General features: G+C 37.4%; 1 protein-coding gene across 1 annotated transcript in view; it reads left to right on the forward strand.

Annotated features, from left to right (window-relative positions):
• Window positions 1-10623, forward strand: part of CCDC80 (coiled-coil domain containing 80) — a 33598-nt gene extending 22975 nt beyond the window's left edge. Inside the window, exons 6-9 of the mRNA XM_016150701.2 lie at window positions 703-851; window positions 6511-6614; window positions 8983-9063; window positions 10114-10623. Coding sequence (XP_016006187.2) covers window positions 703-851; window positions 6511-6614; window positions 8983-9063; window positions 10114-10460 — 681 coding nt within the window. The 3' untranslated portion in view covers window positions 10461-10623. The remainder of the gene's footprint in view (window positions 1-702; window positions 852-6510; window positions 6615-8982; window positions 9064-10113) is intronic.
• Window positions 10624-19749: the final 9126 nt, after the last annotated feature.

The raw sequence follows: 19749 nt of genomic DNA on the forward strand, positions 1-19749 counted from the left end.
GTCAGCTTTTACATCCTACGGTTTACCAAATTCCTACTGGGGACATAGCTCCAAGCTATGTCCAGACTTCTCTCTAGCTTATGCTGGTTATGCTCAACCAGGCCCCCTAATCATCTCAGGCTGCTGTTCTAAATCCAGACAGGTATGGTCCAAGAAATCCTATTTTATTAACCTTAGGTTAGATCTCAACTCTTTTCTAAGAATATATAAGGAGACATGACTTTATTTTAGGTGATGCTGACTCAATAAAATAATCTCTTGGAATCATGAAGAGTTTATGTAGATTCATGATGACTACAGCATAGGCCTCCTTTTGGTGGAAAATTATCCTTAGGTCGGATACTCTGATATGTTATTCTATTCCTGCATTAGATAGAGCATTTCTCACTTTCTCTCCAGTTATGTAGTGAACAGAAAGCAGCTTAGTCCCAGAGATAGGGGAGTGAACCTAGGATATGGTGGTGAGGAAGGCATGGACCCTTTTCAATAAAGGAGTGCAGTTAAGAAGAAATCCTCATAAAAGGTAAGGGGCATTTGTTTCATGGATTCTGAACCTCAAAACATCAGCAGAGGTACTATTTCTGGAGAGAGATTATAAATCACTGAGCTCTACAGAGCTCCCTGAATTCTTCTAGGCTATCCTATGAGCAGAATAAAGAAACACCTTTATTCATTATATACTTTCTACTTTTTCTTAAACAGCAATACTATGAGGTGCCTATAGCGATAAAGTCCGTGTTCGATTTGATCGATACTTTCCAGTCCCGAATCAAAGACATGGAAAAGCAAAAGAAGGAGGGCATTGTTTGCAAGGAAGACAAGAAACAGTCATTGGAGAACTTCCTATCCAGGTACATCATCTTTGGAGTCTCTGAAGAGGCAGGAGGGAATGTGTTCTGGGTGAGTTGTTGAAAACACTGAGGAAACATGGAGTGGATGTGTGCAGAGAGTGACTTTCCCCAGTAAAAGGTCTGTCTACTTCACAGGTCTCTGGCCACTGGGCCTTAGTCTTGTCCTGTTGAAAGCGGCTTTTGTCACAAGCTGGCTGGGGTCAACTCCAAGCTTAAGTGTTGATTTGGTGGCTCTGGATAAATCTTTCATCCCTTTTCTGCTCCCTTTTTTTTTGGCACAGAATACAGAATTCTGACCTATGAGGGTTAATTTAATTGAATTTGAAGGGCTTTGTATACAGCATTTATTAAGCCCCTTCTAGTTCTGAACAGTATTTGGAACACTGTGCTTGATTGTCTGCTTTCCTCCAACTCCACAGAGAACAACAAAAGCCCCACCAGGACCGCAAATGGAAAAATGCTTTGACCTAGCTTCCTGGTTCCCCGGGGAGTATGGTTTATTGCAAACCATTGTAGAGGAACTCTGGTACACACACAGGAAAAAGAATGTAAAAAAAAAAAAAAAAATCATTCCACTTCCTCACTTCCTCCCTTCTCCATCTCTACCTCCATGTTGGATGAAATTCTGTAGGGCCCATGGGCCCCTAAGAGGTTCAAAACTGCAATAATTCCACCTACAACAAATAAACTCATAGCGACCTCAGTGTAACACCACCCAAACTGTACTGTGTGGCCAAGGGGCTCCTGAAATGGAGCAAGCCTTTGCTTGGAGGCTTGGTGTTAACTGTGTACCACTCTAGGCAAAACTTTCTTATTTGTGTCTGTAAAGCACATTCTCCAAAAATAAGTCAGAGAATCAATAATTTTGTGATGAATAAGTGGGTAACCTGAATCCATCTAGATTCAGGAGGCTTGAGTCTCTTAGGAGATAACTTCATAATGTATAAAGAGCATAGGACTTATTATTTATCCAAGTTTTGGGTCTGCAATTTACTAGCTATGTTGACCCTACACTTCTTAATTAATGTGCCTTAAAAATCTCTCCCCTACAAATGAGAATAAAGACAGTAAGTAGCCCTACCTCCATCCCAGGGTTTCTGTGATCACTTTTTGTATGCTCACCTCTGTTCTGAGTTTTTCATTTTCTTTCCTGGATTTAATCTTTACAACAATCCCATGACCTAAATGCTGCAACCATTGTATTGCAGATGAGGCTAATGGAGATTAACTTTTTCTCATCACTGAGCTAGTGTCAGCTCTAGGACTCAGTGGCTCCAGGATAATCTGGCTCACAAAGTTTACATTCTTATCTAATACTCCTTTTGAAAATATAATGAGAATTATTTTTAGTCTTGGACCCACAGGCCCAGAGTTTGAAACAAAGGAAGACAATCCTAAAACCACAGGATTTCAGAGCTGAAAGAAATCTGGGGTTCCTCCTTCATCTAAATTTTCAGTGCAGTGCAAGTACAGGGAATGGAGATAGAGGGTGCATGCCTCCATAAGGACTTCAAAGCTCAGTTAGTCTTCACGCCACTTTCTTGGCTGAGAAAGGGGTTTAGAAACCCACTGGGCAGATGGCTTCTTGTACATCTGGGGGTACTGAAGCATCAATGTCTGATTCTTAGAGGTCATTCCTCTAGATGGCAATGACTTAGAAGATTAATGATAAGAGCCTGTTTTAGCCTTTGAGGTGGTGTTTTTTATTTCCTTCCTTCCTTCTTTCTTTCTTTCCTGGAAGAAAAGATTCTTTAAAAGTTTACTTTTGATCTTAGTTCTCTCTTAAACTTTGATATTAGACTTTTAAATATTATTATTCTATTTATAACCTAGCAAATTTTAGCTATCATTTTTAGGGGGCTATGAATAATGTTTGATTTTACTTACATTTAAATATATATTTTACATTTAATATATTTCTTTCCATTGCTTGAAATAAACAAAGAATTTTTGAGTACTTAAATGATCCATAAGTTTAATAAGTTAATCTTTTAAATACAATGAATCTAAAGTCTCTCATATGTCCCAAAAACTGTATATACTCAGTAAGATTTCAACCTAAAACCATACATTTACTCAATTACACATTCTAACTTAAGGTTTCAAGATTGTCATTTATTAAGCCAAATTCTCTTAAGTTCAACAAGAATGTAAACTGTAAAAAGAAAGACAGGATCTTTCTTAGAAATATGTATTATTACTATGATTTTAATTATTTGAAAACTTTCTCTTCTTAATTCTAAATCTTCTAGGACTAAAGGATGCATAACTACTAAACTATCCCAGTAAACTCAGGTTGTCCATCCTCCTAAAACAGACAGTTACCACCCAGTTTATTGATGTTATTTATAACCAAGGATTTGGGCCAGCTTTGACAGCCTCAGCCACAGACATCATGAGGGATTCTTCTTACCATCCCCAGGAAGAATGTCTTTTTATAATCACTCTGTAACAGGTTTTAAATCTGAAAGAGAAAGCTGACATTATCTCATTTTTTTTTTTACTCACGAAGCTTGCCATGTTTATTCACATTGATCACTGATTTGAATTTATCATATCTTTGATTCTTAAGACTTGTACACACACATTTTGCATCTAAAGTCTTTTGAACTGGATAAGGCCCTAGAATATGTAACTATATTTTCCTTTTAATGTAAGAGCCTTATTAACTCTTACATTCATTGCTATTTCAGGAACATACATCTCATGGATATTCAGAATGGTATATAATTATAATTTGGATCCCAATGCCCATACATGACTTGTGGCCCCAACTCATGAAATCACTGTGCTGATAATTATCATTGATCTTAAAAATTAAAGTTCAGTAGTATACAACTTAAAAGCATGAGTAAGATAGCCCTGAGTTTAATTCCTGGTTTCTCCAACTTCGCAGTGTGATCTTGGGTTAATTAATCTTTCTAGGCTTTAGTTTTCTCATTTGCAAAACGGAGATAATAAGTGTATCTATTCTATAGATTGCTGTAAAAGGTAGATTAAATACTAAAGGTAATGATGGCCTAGAACCTAGCACAAAGTTAGTAATCAATAAATGCTGGCTATTGGTAGTATTAGGGACAGTTATTTAGCTCCTAGTTAGAGAACTTTGTCATCAAGGGAGAGATAAGAAAGAAATTTAGTGAACACTGTAGGATTGAAACCCAGGCTAAGAGAATTGAAAAAAATATTTTTTTTAAAAAAGTTATATAAATAAACCAGTATCCAAATAGGAATTTTCCTTCAAATTTGCTGAGTTGTTAGTGGGTCTATACAGCGTGGTTTTAGCTGACCAGACTCTGAAGCCAGTCTGATCTATAGTGACGCTCATCTGGTTCAGGCTATAATTACCTTTCTCTGACACAGAAGCCCCAAAGAGTGGGCAAGTGCACACTAATTTTGGAATGCCAGTTAAGAGAAGCAAACACATGCATAGCTCATAAAATTTTCATTTACCAAGTAGCAAAAGAAAAACAAGTTGTCCAAAATAACGATCTAGGTCACATTGACATCTCTTGTTACATCTTATGGAAGTTATTTTCTTCGGTTTCATGAGCTAGGGGTTTTTATCTTAATGTGAAGGTCTGTGGGAGAAAAAAAGTCATTCCTTAAGGAAAACGACCTTCACTTGGTTGTATCTGTGACTGGGAGTCTCAGATCCTATCCCTCTCCAATCAGGATGGCATTCAGTGGTGCACACAGGTAAACAAGCCAAAATATACCTCACCCAAAATAGCTGCCTCCAGGACACTCTACAACTCTGTGTGAGGCCAAGAAGGCTGGCCTGGTTTGGATCCTGGCTGGGGGCGGCCAGTGCTGGTCTGGCATGTCTCCTAAGGAAGCAGGGAAAGTATAGGAGACCATGTTTGCAATCCGACAGCAATCACTGTTCCCTTTCCCAGGAAACCTCGGACAGTCTCAGATGCTCTTGTCTCCTCCTCCGTGCCAAATACATTCATCTCCCTAACCTCAGTGGAGATTTTAGTTTTTCTTTCCCTTTGAAGAAAAACAAGCAGAGGAAGCAAATGTAATGTCACAGCAAGCAATTCTTGGCGAGCCTTGCTAAGGCGTCCATTCAGAGGTTGTATTTCATCAGGCTATCATTTTCTCTCATTCACCCAAACCACTGTTCCCCCAAGGGGCCATTTCTTTGGGTTGAAAACTCTCATATTCACTCTGAGGCTAGAAGGGGCACAGGGAGAGAAGCCATGAATAAAATCATGAGGCTTCCAGCTTACCGAGTGCACTAATACCCCACAGTTGCCTACACTGAAGGCGAAAGCAAAACCCCTTCTCCGATGAAGGTGGAATATGAGACAACTCAATACAGTTTCCTCTTGGCTTGCATACCCTCTCTCCCTCAGACCCTTTTAGGAACCTTGATAACACCGGCCAAGCATCAGGATCGCTGAGGCGGTAGACTAGGGAAACCACTAGCCCAGGAGTCAGAGAAATCTATATTTTGTTACCAACTCTTAGATTTACTTGTTAGGCAAGTTACTTCACTCCTCTAAGCCTCATTTTTGGCATCTGTAAAATGGAGACAATAAACCATTCGCTCAATGAGTTCTAATGAGAAACTCACTGTGTAGATAGATGCAAGTGAGCTATAAAATGATGTACAAACATAAGGATTCAATCAGTTGTCATATGGCATCGTGATAGACAATGTCCAAAGTGTGTTGATGGACCAGGTTCTATATCTAGAAGTCTGCAGATTAAAACACGAGCTGTATCCATGTCCTCACATAGATTAAATTGATGAGCCTTTGGCTTAATATTTATAGCGCCACTTGATGTAGATGCTATTTTTGATTCTAGAGATAAGGAAAAACAGACTTAGATGAATTGAAGGACATGCTCAGGGAACCCAAAGGGTAGCAGTGATGAAACATGAACTCAGGTTTCTCAGCTACAAGACAGAAGCTCTTTCTACTACCCAACTCTGTGGGAGCTATAAGAGTAGAAACAAGTTTACTATAGAGTCTAAAATCCTAGGCTCTAGGCTTAGCCCTCGCCTACTTCATAGGGGTCCTCTGTAAGTGTTGGTTCTTGCTAACGATAATAGGGTACATTTTAGAACTTGCATTTGCTTTTGGAAGAATTACTAGCTACTGAGGAAGGTAAATAAGAGCTTTTTCCAGGAACACTCCTTGACCCTTTGAGCCATTTTCACATTTTCCTTGTTACTATCTCCCTGTTACTATCACCTACTTAAAATTTTGTTCCTTTTTCCTATTCTGTTTCGTATTCATATATTCATTTCTTAATCCCTCTCCAAATCCTACGGAACTCAACTAGAACTTGAATTTTCTTTAGTTCCCTTAAGATTCCCTATTTCTATTGCTACAATATAACATAAAATTTTGGCTAGTCTTCATTGCATCTGAGAGCTTTGTCTCTTCCTAAGTGACCTCATCTGGCATAGCGGCCAGACACATCATGCAAATGCCACAGTAAGCTGACTGTGGAGTTACAATAGAAAAAGTGCAAGAAATGTGAAATTGCGGTTTAAAGGCTTTGAAGAGCTATGAGACATTTCTAAGGGTCAGTGTTTTCTATTCCGGGCACAAGAAAAAAACAACAGCCAAAGTTACCCTGCTTTTTCACACTAGCCTCGGTTGTTTAAAGCAGTAATTGTGGCCGCCTTTCTCTTTTCCAGGTTCCGATGGAGGAGGCGGCTGCTGGTGATCTCTGCTCCGAGTGATGAAGATTGGGCCTATTCACAGCAGCTCTCAGCCCTCAGTGGGCAGGCATGCAATTTTGGTGAGTGGGAAGCCTCGTCATCACTGCTTTGCCTCACCACCCTCTTCCTGGTCGGTTCTAAAATGGAACACAGAAGCTTAGATCATCTGAATATTCCTCAGTCCAAAACTCCCAGACACTTACTCAATTGTACTGAGCATAAAGTTGCTTCCAGAATGAAGCCTTAGTCAGCTGCGTTTTTTTCCCCCCTCAATATTTTCTCCTCTCAGGTTCTATATTGAAGTGTTTGAAAAAATCCTGCTGCTTTGCTTTCAGTGATCTGCATTATTTGTCTTCTTGTTTTTTTTTTCTTTTTTATACTTGTTTCAAGATCATAAAACTCAGATATCATGATTTAGTTGGGTAATTCTTAAGAACCAACATGGGGTACTTTTCTACAAATTAAATGTCTTTTGTATAACAGGAATGGCTTTGCAAATTAATGTTAATTGAAGTGCACTATACTATATTGCTATTCCCTTAAAAAGTGTTTTGATTTATAACAGGTACCAAGAATACAGCAAGATCTGTTAAACAGAACCTTATTTTTAAGACAAGCAGATAAAGAGTAACAGTTTACTATTTTTTTGTAGTGAATTGCCTAATGTTTTGAAAACTAACGTATGCTTTTTTTCACTAAATATTATTAGCCTAGTGGCCTGATAGAGCTAATACTATTTTGAATAGGAATATATAGAAAGGAAAATACATAGTACATAGAACTTATTACTAAGTTTAATGATGACCACCAAAATAATGACAATTTCAAAATTGGAATTCACAACTGAAGTCTCACTTAAGATATACCTCTGCAGAGGAAGAATTTTTGAGAGTCATGGGTGGGTGGGGGGGACAGTAGCAGGGGTCACAGATTTAAAAATTTATTATTGAACATAGATGAATCGGCATTATTTTGATACTTGTATTAGGAAGAATTATTTGTTATTTATAAAATTGTGCTTGATTTATAATGGGGGGGAGGGGAGAGTTGTTAACAGAGCCTGGGTTCTTGCTATGTACCAATATCTATAAATTATAAACACATCTCAGTTTTAAGATGTGAAATAACTCAAAAGGAGGCAGAAAACAAGGTCAGGCTTATAACAGCAAGAACAATTTTAAAAATTCATGAATTTTTATTTATACTCATTATTAAGGTTAATAATTTAAGACTTTATATCAACATATATAAGATTTGACTGAGGCACTATTCTTAAGCATCTTTTAAATTATTTATAGCCCCCACTGGTGCTAGGTAAGACGGAATTGCTTAGAGCAGCTAATGACCCTTCACAATAAGAATATAAATAAATTGTGACTTGTTAATTTTCTAAAGACATTTTTGCAGCAGCTATTAGGTAGTGTTTTTAATCTCTGCACACAGAGCTTAAGTCATATTGGTGTAAGCAAACTCTTTTATTCACAGTATACAGGAAATGTGGACAAGTCATGTTTTCCAGGAATAATTAACTTCATGATCTTTCCGTTTGAAAACATGACTCCACACATGTAGAACAGAATGTTTCACTTCTCTGAGAGAAGAGTAAAGAGCACAATTAAAAAAATTTTTTTCCGAATAGCATTTTTGCCTTAAGCTGTTCCTTAAGAGAGCTCTCCCACGGTGGCTTTCAATTTTCTCCCATGGACAATAAACACTATCAATATTCATGTTATTGGTTCCAAGTTAATACCTTGTCTAGGCTGGGGTTTTGTCTAAAACATGAAAACTTGATAGGATGAATTGACAGCCCCCTTATCAGCCTGAATCCCTTCATGTGCCCTTCATCTTCAAAAGAATTCCAAGGAGCTACCAAGGCACGACCTCTCTCCTTTCCTGAAACTTTAGCTGACAGTGAGAAGGAAACTAACAGTGCTTGCCTAACTGTTACTCCTCTGAATCCTCTAAGATTCAGAACTTGCCCTTTAAGCTGACAAACTTTGTTTGAAGAGGCCAGAATTACCAATTACAATGGACGGGGTCTGTAGTCTTTTCTCTGAAAGTTATCTGTGTTGGCTTATGTGCCTTTTTTTTCAAAACACTGATCAGTTTAGATGATCTAAGATATTTTACTATTTTGATGACTTCATTTTTTTGTCATTTAATTGAGTGAGAATCACAGTTTAAGAGCAAATTTTTCTATTTCAGTCTACCAAAAAGAAAAAAAAAAAAACCTCCCCCCAAATTTGCAATTGATCTTTTTCAAGGTTTGAAAAGTATTTAAGTATTTTCTTATGGAAAATTTTGAAAATGGATTATTCTGTCTCATCAGGTAATGTTCTATATTCTTTTTAAACTTAGAGATTTTTGATTGTCAGACACTGGTCTTTGGAAGTAAAAGATGACTTAGAATCCTCTCCTCTAATTCTGTGGCTTTCTTTTTTCTCCCAGGTCTGCGCCACATAACCATCCTGAAGCTCTTAGGCGTTGGAGAGGAAGTTGGGGGAGTGTTAGAACTGTTCCCGATTAATGGTATAGTGTTATTTTATAACAGTATGAACTACTATTCTGTTATATTAGACTATATGAAAGTAGTGGGTGGACTTCTTAGATGAAATGTTCACTGAATCCTCCTTACCTCCTGTGCATGCACAAATGTATGTGTGTGTGCATACACACACAATATGTGTTTAGAGGAAGTGGAAGTGGAGTACAAGCACTAACATTGTTTTTAACATAAAATCATTTGTAAGTGACAGTAAAAATATCCACTTTTTTAGCTAATACTTTTTGTTTGCATAAGGCTTTATGGTTTACAAAGCATTTTCATCTGTTATTTAATTCTCATAATGGTATTATAAGGCCCATAGATTATATCTTATTGATTCTCTGTCAACAGATGAGGACATATGCTAAAAGCCTCCAAGATGCTACAAGAAAATGACTTGTGATTAAAGGTTTCAGAAGGCAAATTCAGTCCTTCCTTTTAAGATCAATCTCTTTACATTTATATACATAACATGTGTAAAATTCGAGCACAATGCCAGACAGTGTCGGCTCCCTTCCTCTTCCCCCTTTCTTCTTTTCACTAATCGTAATAGTTTAAATATATTTATCCAGAGCTTACACAATTGCTATTTTTTCAGTTTTGACAATGAAAAAAAGGTTTTTGTTGTGAAAAAAAAAAAAAACAGCATCAAAAGGAAAACTGTATTGCAAAGAATTACCTAAGCTATTTGGAAATAAACATAGAAATATAAAAAATACGTAATCTTTTTTAACGACAAATTTTAAATAAATTGACCTTGCCAGAATTAAAGGACTAGTTTTATATTTTGTATCATTCCTATAAAAGAAACATCATGTCCCCCAAATTTGACAAATGTTGCAGAACAGCGGGGACATTTAATTTCTAGTAAGAAAAAATAGACAAACCAGCAAACTTTTAAAATTGGATTTTGAGCTAAAGATAATAGACTCATGGATCCTCTCCTCATTCTCACAGTGATTTCTTCTCACTTTGATGTCTTCTTGAGTGCTGACTTTTTAATTCACTAACATTTCTTTCTAATCCTATTCTAGGGAGCTCTGTTGTTGAGCGAGAAGATGTACCAGCCCATTTGGTGAAAGATATACGTAATTATTTTCAAGTGAGCCCAGAGTACTTCTCCATGCTTCTAGTTGGAAAAGATGGAAATGTAAAATCCTGGTATCCTTCCCCAATGTGGTCCATGGTGATAGTGTATGATTTAATTGACTCGATGCAACTTCGGAGACAGGAAATGGCCATTCAGCAGTCACTGGGGATGCGCTGCCCGGAGGATGAGTACGCAGGCTATGGTTACCATAGTTACCACCAAGGATACCCAGAGGGTTACCAGGATGACTACCATCATCACGAGGGTTACCACCATGGATACCCTTACTGAACAGAAATACGTAACCTTAACTCCGGCCGGTTTCCCCTGTAGCTGTTAAAGCCACATGTGGCCAGCTATGTAAAGGAGTTCTGCCTACATCCACACTGCTGACGTTCCCCTCCTTTCTCTTCAGTGTTCTTCTAAGATTAAATAAATAGCAAACTTTTGCCTACTCATGAGTCGTTACTGAAGCCTTAAGTCATAAAGATGTTTGAAAAAACTATTTCTCTAACTGGAAGGGATCTGGTGCTGAATAATGGCACTGGAAATGGATATTTTACTTTTCTTATTTTAAATTTATTTATTTAAATTAGTTTCAAGTATATAGTACATTGGTTAGACATCTGCGTAGTTCATAAAACTATCCCCTCAATTGCTCCTTCCCTCTCCTGGCCCTCCACCTAGCCATCGTATTAATACTAACTGCATTCCCTCTGCCATATTCTCTATGGATATCTTACTTTTACTTTTCCTATATAATGGACATGATTTGGAATACAAAATTCTATAGGATAAGAATTTAAACCTCCTACTTTTTTAGTATTAATTGGTAAGTAAAAATTATGATAAAGAAAATTAAAGGTCACAGTACATGTTTTCAGGAGACATCTGAATAGATGGAACAGACAGAATAGATAGCTTCTTAACCCTTTTTGAAATGTCAGTCTCAAAATAATTAAGACCACTCTGCTTTGTAGTGTTAGTTTCTTTCATGAAGCTCGATATCACAGGAGTACAGTGATATTGGCTACCAAAGCCAGGGAAAGTACCTAGCCCAGCTTTGCTATCATAACCACTTCCTGCCCTAATTTTGTTATCTTCAGTGTCTTTTCAGAAATAGAACAGAGAAAAGGAATCCTTAAATCACCACCAGATCCTGGCACTGCAGCTAGAAATGATACTGCCAGAGTTCTAGCAGGTACCATGGACTTCCTGGCATGGAAGACCTTGACCCCCTGTATTTACTTGTTAATAGGCCTATTGCCATACTGGACCTTGTAAAATAAAATGATAAAGAAGGAGAGTATATCTGGGAGTTTTTTTGTGTTTTCAAAGGCAAATGTTACTAAATCACAGTGGATAAAATTGTAGCGGGAGTACAAAACACAATCCTTGTCATTAAAAAAAGAGCATTTATTTTTTGTATATGGCATGTAAATTAAATATCCTCTCTTTCTCCTTCCCTCTCCCCCTCTTTCCTTCTTTCTTATTATTCTTTTTGCAGCAAACAACTACCAAGTAACATTACCAACTAATATCTACGAGGTTGCCCTGAGACAGGCAGTGGGTTCCCAGGCAGTGGCATCCTGATAGTGCCAGCCTGTATCAGTAATGCAGATGCTTATTTTTTTGCCAGTGTTGTTAATAACGAATTCTTCAGATAATCTTTGTATTGGCTATTAACTCTAATGAGCTACAGATGTTAATAACTGTGTTCAAACTACATGTGACTATTAGCTATTAACTGTGCCTATTTGCACAAATTTGTCTTTACATTATCTGAACTTTGTAATAGTAAAAATGGAATTCGTGACTCAATAACCTTGAGAAATCTTGTTTTGCCCTTCATTCTTCATGAAGACCATTCATTTTTACCTGTTTTAAAGGTAACTGAGGTCCAGAAAGTTCAAGTGACTTGAGAACACAGTTCTCTTAGGTGTAAATTATGTTCCCACTCCATCTTCTCCCATGGTGGAGAGCTTTCCTTCCCTCTCCTTCTAGGACAGTCTGTATCAGCTGCTTGACAAGTGTAGTTGGGAAAGTCAGATTGATGCGTATTACTCTTAAATTTACATCAAAGTGAAGCACAGTTTAAAATTGCCACTAAAAATTGGTTTCTTTACCATTGCAGGGATTATGCAGGGATAATTTCTATGTAAGAGGCCTCGACAGTCTCAAGTTTCAGGAACTATAATAATGAGGGAGTGTCATCTCCCAAGGAAACTAATAAGATAGAAATAACAGAACATTTACTTATGGAATAATATCAGTAAGGTTCCAGCTCTTGCAACCAAAGAAAGACAACACTTTATCATAACCTCAGATTACTTTTCAATCATTCTTCCAGTTTCACTGTCACTGAGATAACAATTAGCGATGCCTCTAAATTTTCCTTCCCCTAATGAGAGGCCCGAGGTGTCATGCATCATTTGGAGCACTGTAGAATAAGCCATTGCTCAGCAAAAGAACCCAAGAACCTTCAGAGGACGACACTATGGGTAAATGTCCTCAAATCCTATAATCTGGTAAAATACAAAGTATATTCCAGCAAATGGGAGAATTAGAGAATTAGGTAACCCGAATCTCTCTCAAAGCATAGATCAGAAAATCTGAAATGTGGTAACTGTTTTTCTATAAAAGCATTTACTTCAAAGCAACAGCAGCAACAACAACAACAAAAAGTGGTAAGGAACAAAGACAATATAGTTTGGAGGAAGACTGTGGAATTCTAGAATTTAAAAAGAAAAGTGCCCAGTTGAGTTAGGGAAATCTGGAAGACTCTGAAAAGGATATGGCCTTGCCAAAGTTCTGGTTATCGCAATCCCCTTCTGTGAATTTCCAAGAATTGTTTTTCACCAGAGAAACCCCAGGGCTCTGAGGTGAATGTAAATTCAGCAGAGAAACCTTTTCCCTGCTACAGAGGCAGGTGGTTCAGATGCAGTGGAGTCGTTAGAGCCCAAATTGATCTCATATTCTGGAGTATAGTTAATAATGAAGTTCATACCTTCTCAATTTCTAGAGCCTTAAGAATAAAAACAGCTCAAGACCAGGGGGACTGATGGTCTCAGCTGGGCCTGACTGAGAATGTCAGGACTCAGTAATGTATGGAGATTACAGAGAAAGGGAAGTCTCTTGAAAAAACCTCTATCTATTTCTCTGCCACCACTACTCCCCTTTCCCTGCTGACTGCTTTCCTGTTCTCCCTTCTCCTCCTTGGCTGCTCTGTACTTAATGTTTTGGGATGTGCAGATAGCGATGTGTGGTTTGTGAGTACTCTTAATTTCATGACAAAAATGCTCACCAAATACTTTTAGTTCTCAGAGTTGGTGCAAAGCTCCCAATGCTAGACTTTCTCTTAGTTTTGTACATGTTATCGAGTGCTCAAGAATATAGGTGATGGTGCTGCTTCGTGTTGATCTCAGCCTATGCTAGTGATGCTATCTGCTAGGAATGCCTGAGGCACTCACCCAGGCCCACACTAATGTGGCAGCCCCCACAGACATTTCGCTGACCAGAGCCAGTGTTGTAGTTGCATCAGCCCTTGTACTTCTTATTATGATTGTAAGATGCACCTCGGCATCAACCATTAGGGAACTTTGAGAAAAACAAGGTTCATTATTCACAGGTGCTAGAAAGTACACAGAGAGGTCGCAAGTATAGAGAGCTTGAGAACCAGAGGTTCTGACTTTACTAGGGTAGAGAGTAGGGTGTCTAGCATTTTGTAGGTTCGCTGTTGGAGAATTTAAAACAGAAGAGCAGGAATTAAAGTGCAGGAAGGAGAAAGAGGGGTGACTCAAGAGGTCAGTTATCCAGGTCACCCAGGGCTTTTTAAAAGGGGAACTTCATGGGTGGGCAGCTGGCTCTTAGTTGTATAGTTTGCAATATGTTTATTCGAGATGGATCCCTTTGAAATGGGTGCCTTGGCAAGCAAAAGTTATTGTCAAGCATTTACATTGCAATCAAAAAAGCTAATTGTTAGGCACTTATACTACAGGTAGTAAGGGGCAAAGGGCCAGTTGAAACATTATTCAATGGGTGTCCTAAAAAGGCTCCTGGACATGGGGAAACTGCTGGTTCTTGTACTTACCTGTGTGACCCAAGATGAGTCACTTTACCTCTAGGGCTCAGTTTCTCATCTCCAATGAGAAAGTAGGACTAGATACCCAAGTTTCTGTCTAAGACAGTGACATTTATATATCTTTCTTACATTTTAGAGAGTAGAATCTAAGCTCAGATGTTTCCTGTAATCTAAATGATATTAAATTCTCACAGAATCCAGACTTCACAGTTCAGAATTCAGTTCCAAATTGTTACGGGACGGTAAAGGTATTAAATACTTCATTCAATTCTTCCCAGTGTAGTGCACTGCTGTGGTTGAGATCAATGAGGTCCTCACCTCTAACACACAGAAACCTCATCATCTTACAGCCAGACTGGAGCATCCATGGACATTTAGGTCAGCAAAAATTGTGAGCATCAAGAAAGTTTGAGTCCCTCCAACAAGGCATATGCTTGCTCTTAAACACAACTTCCCAATTTGGTAACTACAAGCATCACCTGATATCTTGGTGCTGGACACACTGGGCTGTCCCTGGCAGACTGCGGAAACCTTAAATATTAGTATTTTCTAAAAGCAAAAGAATGGTCTTCCATCCTCCAATCAACGGGTTGATACACGTGCCAAGAAGGCTGGTAAAAGGCTGGGTGATTTTTAAATAGATAAAAGTGTGCAAGATTTTCTTGGGCTTTCCTCCTCCCCATAAGCATCCCTTCCCTTTCTCATAGCTCTTTCCCCTTTTCCCAGGCCCCTCATGATCCATTATGGCTCACAGACAGCTATAACTGATTAGGTGTAACTGAAATGTTGAAGGTGCCACTCTTTCCAGGGATATCTACAATGCAAAAGGAAATCCTTGAAGGTGAGAGGTAGGGAACAGCTCCACAAACCACTTCTGGAAGATTGCCAATCCCGGGAAGCAAGCCCCACTTTCTTTCCCCCAAATCAAAAGTTCTATCTTTACTTTTGGATATATGAGGATGTCTAGTTTTTGACTCTTGGCTAGGATAAGGGTAGTTAGATTTATGATATGCCATTTAAAGTCTGAAACTACCTTGATGATTCCCAGGGTCAGTTTCTTTAATGATGGTTCCCACCTGGCATAATAGATTAAATAAACCTGGTTGATTACATGACCACAGTGGCATAACTAGATCTTCATATCAAGATCTTCATAAAGATCTTGATAGTTTAGGCTGGAGACAGTGGAGATAGCGTGGGGCGTAGTCAAATAAGGACCCTGGGAAGCTTAGGCATGGGATCTGTCTTGGCCCTCAGTATCTGCATGCTCCTTTTCTTGCTACACTGTATCCTTCACGTTTAAATACAAGTCTTATGTGTGTGTGCTCTGTGGAATCTGGTGAGTCTTTTCAAATATATGAATCTGGGAAAAACTTTGTAGGTGGCATGGGTAAATTTTATATATAAGTAACAAAATAGTAAAATAGTTTATATAAGTATATATAGCATACAATATAAAAATTCTAGTAGCCAATTTCATAGCTGTAGAGAAAGCTTGTGTGCTGTTCTCAAGATACTTCACTTAACCTTCTTACAAAAGCAGGGGGTTCAATGTAAAATAGAGGAACAAACTAAAACTCAAGTGATACTTCTTCATAAACAGGAGACAATATTACCCCTATCTTTATAGAACTGGCCCTCAAAGCAGGAGTTTCAATAAATATAGAGGAAAAATACAAACCTAGAAAGTTCCCTTATTACAATTTTTTATGATCCCGGCTTCTCTTCAACCTTCTTGAAGTGGCTTCTGGCCCTTTAGCAGAACTTCAAAGATGGAATTCAGGGTTCAAGTTTAAAATGATTGATTAGGCAAGTGAGATCCTACCTAAACTACTTTGTGGCAAATATTGGGCCCAAATAGAATGTTAAATTTTGCTTAAAGATGAGTACATGGAAATCTTAAAAGGATCTATATCAAAAACAATTCATGTACCTAGGCTTAAAAAACAGCTCACCTACAAAGGGGGAAATAAATCTATCTATACAAAGACATAGATATACACACATATAAATACAAATACATACACACATACATACACACACATATAGCAAGAAAATATTTAACTTCCAGGCAACACTACATTTAAAAAAAGAGGTGACTTAAGAACTATTTTCCAGACAAGCTGTCATTTATATTAAATGGCTATAGAATGTAATAAAAAATGCAAAACTGTTTTGGACAATATGACTAGAAAAAATTGACAGTTAGTAAATAGCTTTTAGATGCTAAAAAATATACAAACCCTCATAAAGTATATCAGCTAAAACCCTTTCAGAAGAGAAAAATCTATTTTAAGACAGCTCCCAGCTGAGAGATGAATTAGAATTAAAAAGTTACGAATGAGGAAGTTACATCACAAGTTTAATTAGTTGTGATAATTGGAATTACAAACTAAAAGGCAAACTATGAATTCTTGAAAGAAAAGGTGCATTATAGAGACATTTTAAAAATTAACTTCCAAATTTCGCCATATCTACCACTACATCAAATCTAAGAGGTGCCACTATTTTATGTCCCACTAAGAAAGCACACTGTCAAGTAAATGTATTACTTTTTTATCACTTAGATTTATTTTTTATTTAAGGAGCTCTTAAAGATTATGTATACACACACACACACACACACACACATACACACACTTATATACATACATAAATATGTATAGGAAGCTCTGATTACATAAAAAGGGAAACTGAGTTAATTAAGCAATTTCTAAAACATCTCCCATTTTGAGACAGAATCTTTTGAACCACTTTTTGGCGTACTGTGTAGATGTAGGAGGTTTTCCACACAGAACACTTCTCTGCTCTACTGAGAGAAAGGATGATAATGCAGCATTTAAGAGTTTCCCTGCTGTTTCCAGGGTTTTCTTGCAAGCTATTGGCAATCATTTTGTAAAATTTGATGCTGACACATTCTTGATCTTACCAGGAAGTACCAACGGAAGATTTTCAGACAACAACCAGGACTCTTATCCTTTTCTCAAATGGTTCTTAAGTGGTTTGTTGACTGAAATGTCAAGAAGTTGTAGCTATCCAGTCAAACCAAATGCCTACACATGTAAGCAAAGACAGCTTCATCACTACTGCCACAGGCAGCAGCTATTGTTAACATGTCATTTTAAAAACATCCCTGTTTTGGAGATGGTAACATGCAAACTATGAGTCTTACAATAGATGCAATACAGTGTAGCAGACCAGTATAAAATTCTCAGGACTTATTCAGAGCAACTGGAAGTTGGGAGGAAACATAATATCCTGAATTCCTACTCTTTCAGTGAACTGTGTCAAATGACTGTATTTTAATTTTTGAGATTGATACATTTGTAAACAAAGTCCTAAGTTTGCTTTTAAAAATATAAAAGTAACTACAAGTAATGAAACAAACTGGAAATATAAGTGGAATAAATCTCAATACTAGAAGAAACTTACAGACTGGTTCAAACTACTGAACCAATATCGAATTTCTCAAGTTATTGCAGACTAAAGGATGAACCAAATTATACCTAATAATAAACACATGCAAATAACAATAGAAAGAGTACAGGTCTCATTTTGTAACCAAGTGTATGAAAACTAGAAATGAAGAAAAGCATGAATAAAAACCTCAATCACATTACCCTTGACTCAAAACAGGTTAGAAAAAGAATGATAATGCTATGTTTTAATGTCTTTTGGGATTAGCCTAAGGTGTACTTACTCTAAGGAATTTTTCTACCAGTTATAAATATGTTTACTCACAAACAAGAAACAAAGTAAATGCACTTGATAAGCTGGAAAAGAAACAAAACTTTAGGTAATTGAAAATTGCACGTTAACATTTTTAAAAGCAAATAAACCATTCATACACAAAATTTAAAATGAGAAAGAAAATAGAACTACATTAAAAAATAAATTTTAAAAATTATGAGAATGATTCATAAATTCCTATGCAAATAAACTTGAAAATCTAGATGGCTAATTTCTTAGCAAAATGTAAATGATCTAGAGTGAACTAAGAGGATAAGGAGGAAATAGAGAATGTTGTAGGCAGAAAGAAAACAAGTACTCCTGAAAAAAGTGCCAAGCCTAGGAAATTTTACTGGTGGTGAGTTCTTTCAAAACTTCAGAGAACACATAAAGCTAATGCTTGAAAAATCTTTCAGGGCAATGAGGCCAATGAGAGTTGGCAGCTTGACCTACACCACGTTGGTATGGGATTGTTAAGAGATGTGGGTTGATAAATCCCAGCAGGATTACATGCATTACTCACAATGTCAGCAGGTTTCAGTTATCTTGGTAAAGACAGGATGGTGCTTAAAGCAAGTGAAATAGCAAGTGAGGACAGACGTTCTGCAGGTCTGTTTGGGGATTTATTGTGATTCTATCTGAGCAAAATATCACATGCTAAATTCACATTTTGAATAAACATTTGTTGGACTTATGGCTTTGCTTGTATTTTATTTGTAAATTATTTTGATTTTCATATAGAAACGGCAAGAAGTTTATACTTCATATTATATTTGTATGTATTTAAATAACTGTAAAGTAGAAAAAAGGTCAACACTGAGATCTGTGAGAATTTTTTTTCTTTCATTTTCAGAAAGTTGGCTCTAGGCTTTAGAGAAGCAAAATAACTCTCTTTTCTTTGAGTTTGACTTTCTCTGCCTCTTCTTCACACTGGAATAAAGTTTGTGGAGAAAATCAGGACACAGGTAAAAGGGAAAGTTGCCAAGGATGACCTGGGCGGTGTTTCATCATGTCTGTTGGGCCTGTAGGAGAGCAAAAGGAGTCCCTGAAGCTCCATGTAGTCTAATCCTGCCCACAAGCAACAGGGCTTCCATGAGGGGATTCAGAGGCAAAAAGCCTTAAGAGTTATAAATAAAGTAATTTTGCCCTGTGTGTTTTCTCTGCACATGGATCTTGAAACACTGTGGCAGAAGGATGCAGCTTAGGCCCATGGGATTCTGGGCTGATGCTATCTTTCCTTCCCTCTATAAGCCACATCCTGCTTTCTCTCAAGATCAGGCACATTGCTAGAGAGAAGTTTGGTTCAAGGACCAATGACAGGACTGGAACCAGGTCACTGCAGGCCACACGTGTGGTCCAACCAAAGTGTATTCAAACTATAAAGGAAACAGATTTAGTACATTACTTGTAGGTTATAAATACTTAGGAGAGAATCTAAAAATAGGAAGGGACTTTAGAAATCACTTATACCAAGGAAAGAATCCTTTCTAAAACATTCTGATAATACAATCTCCCTCTAAAAAATTCGGTGATAAGAGAATTTACTACTATTCTCTACTACTCTTCAGAAAGGCCTTTTCTACTGTTGAAAGTATCATTTTTCAGGGAGAGTCTTCCTTATAAGGAAAGAATAATTGTCATTCTGTAACTTTTATTGTAGCTTGGTTCCTTAGAATAGGAAAGAAATCTACTTCTTTTCCACATGACAATTGTTCTAAGATTACACACTTGACTTCAAGAGTACATAAGATGATAGAATATGGTTTCTAG

The sequence above is a fragment of the Rousettus aegyptiacus genome, unplaced genomic scaffold (genome assembly GCF_014176215.1).
Source record: "Rousettus aegyptiacus isolate mRouAeg1 unplaced genomic scaffold, mRouAeg1.p scaffold_m13_p_4, whole genome shotgun sequence".
Taxonomy (NCBI): domain Eukaryota; kingdom Metazoa; phylum Chordata; class Mammalia; order Chiroptera; family Pteropodidae; genus Rousettus; species Rousettus aegyptiacus.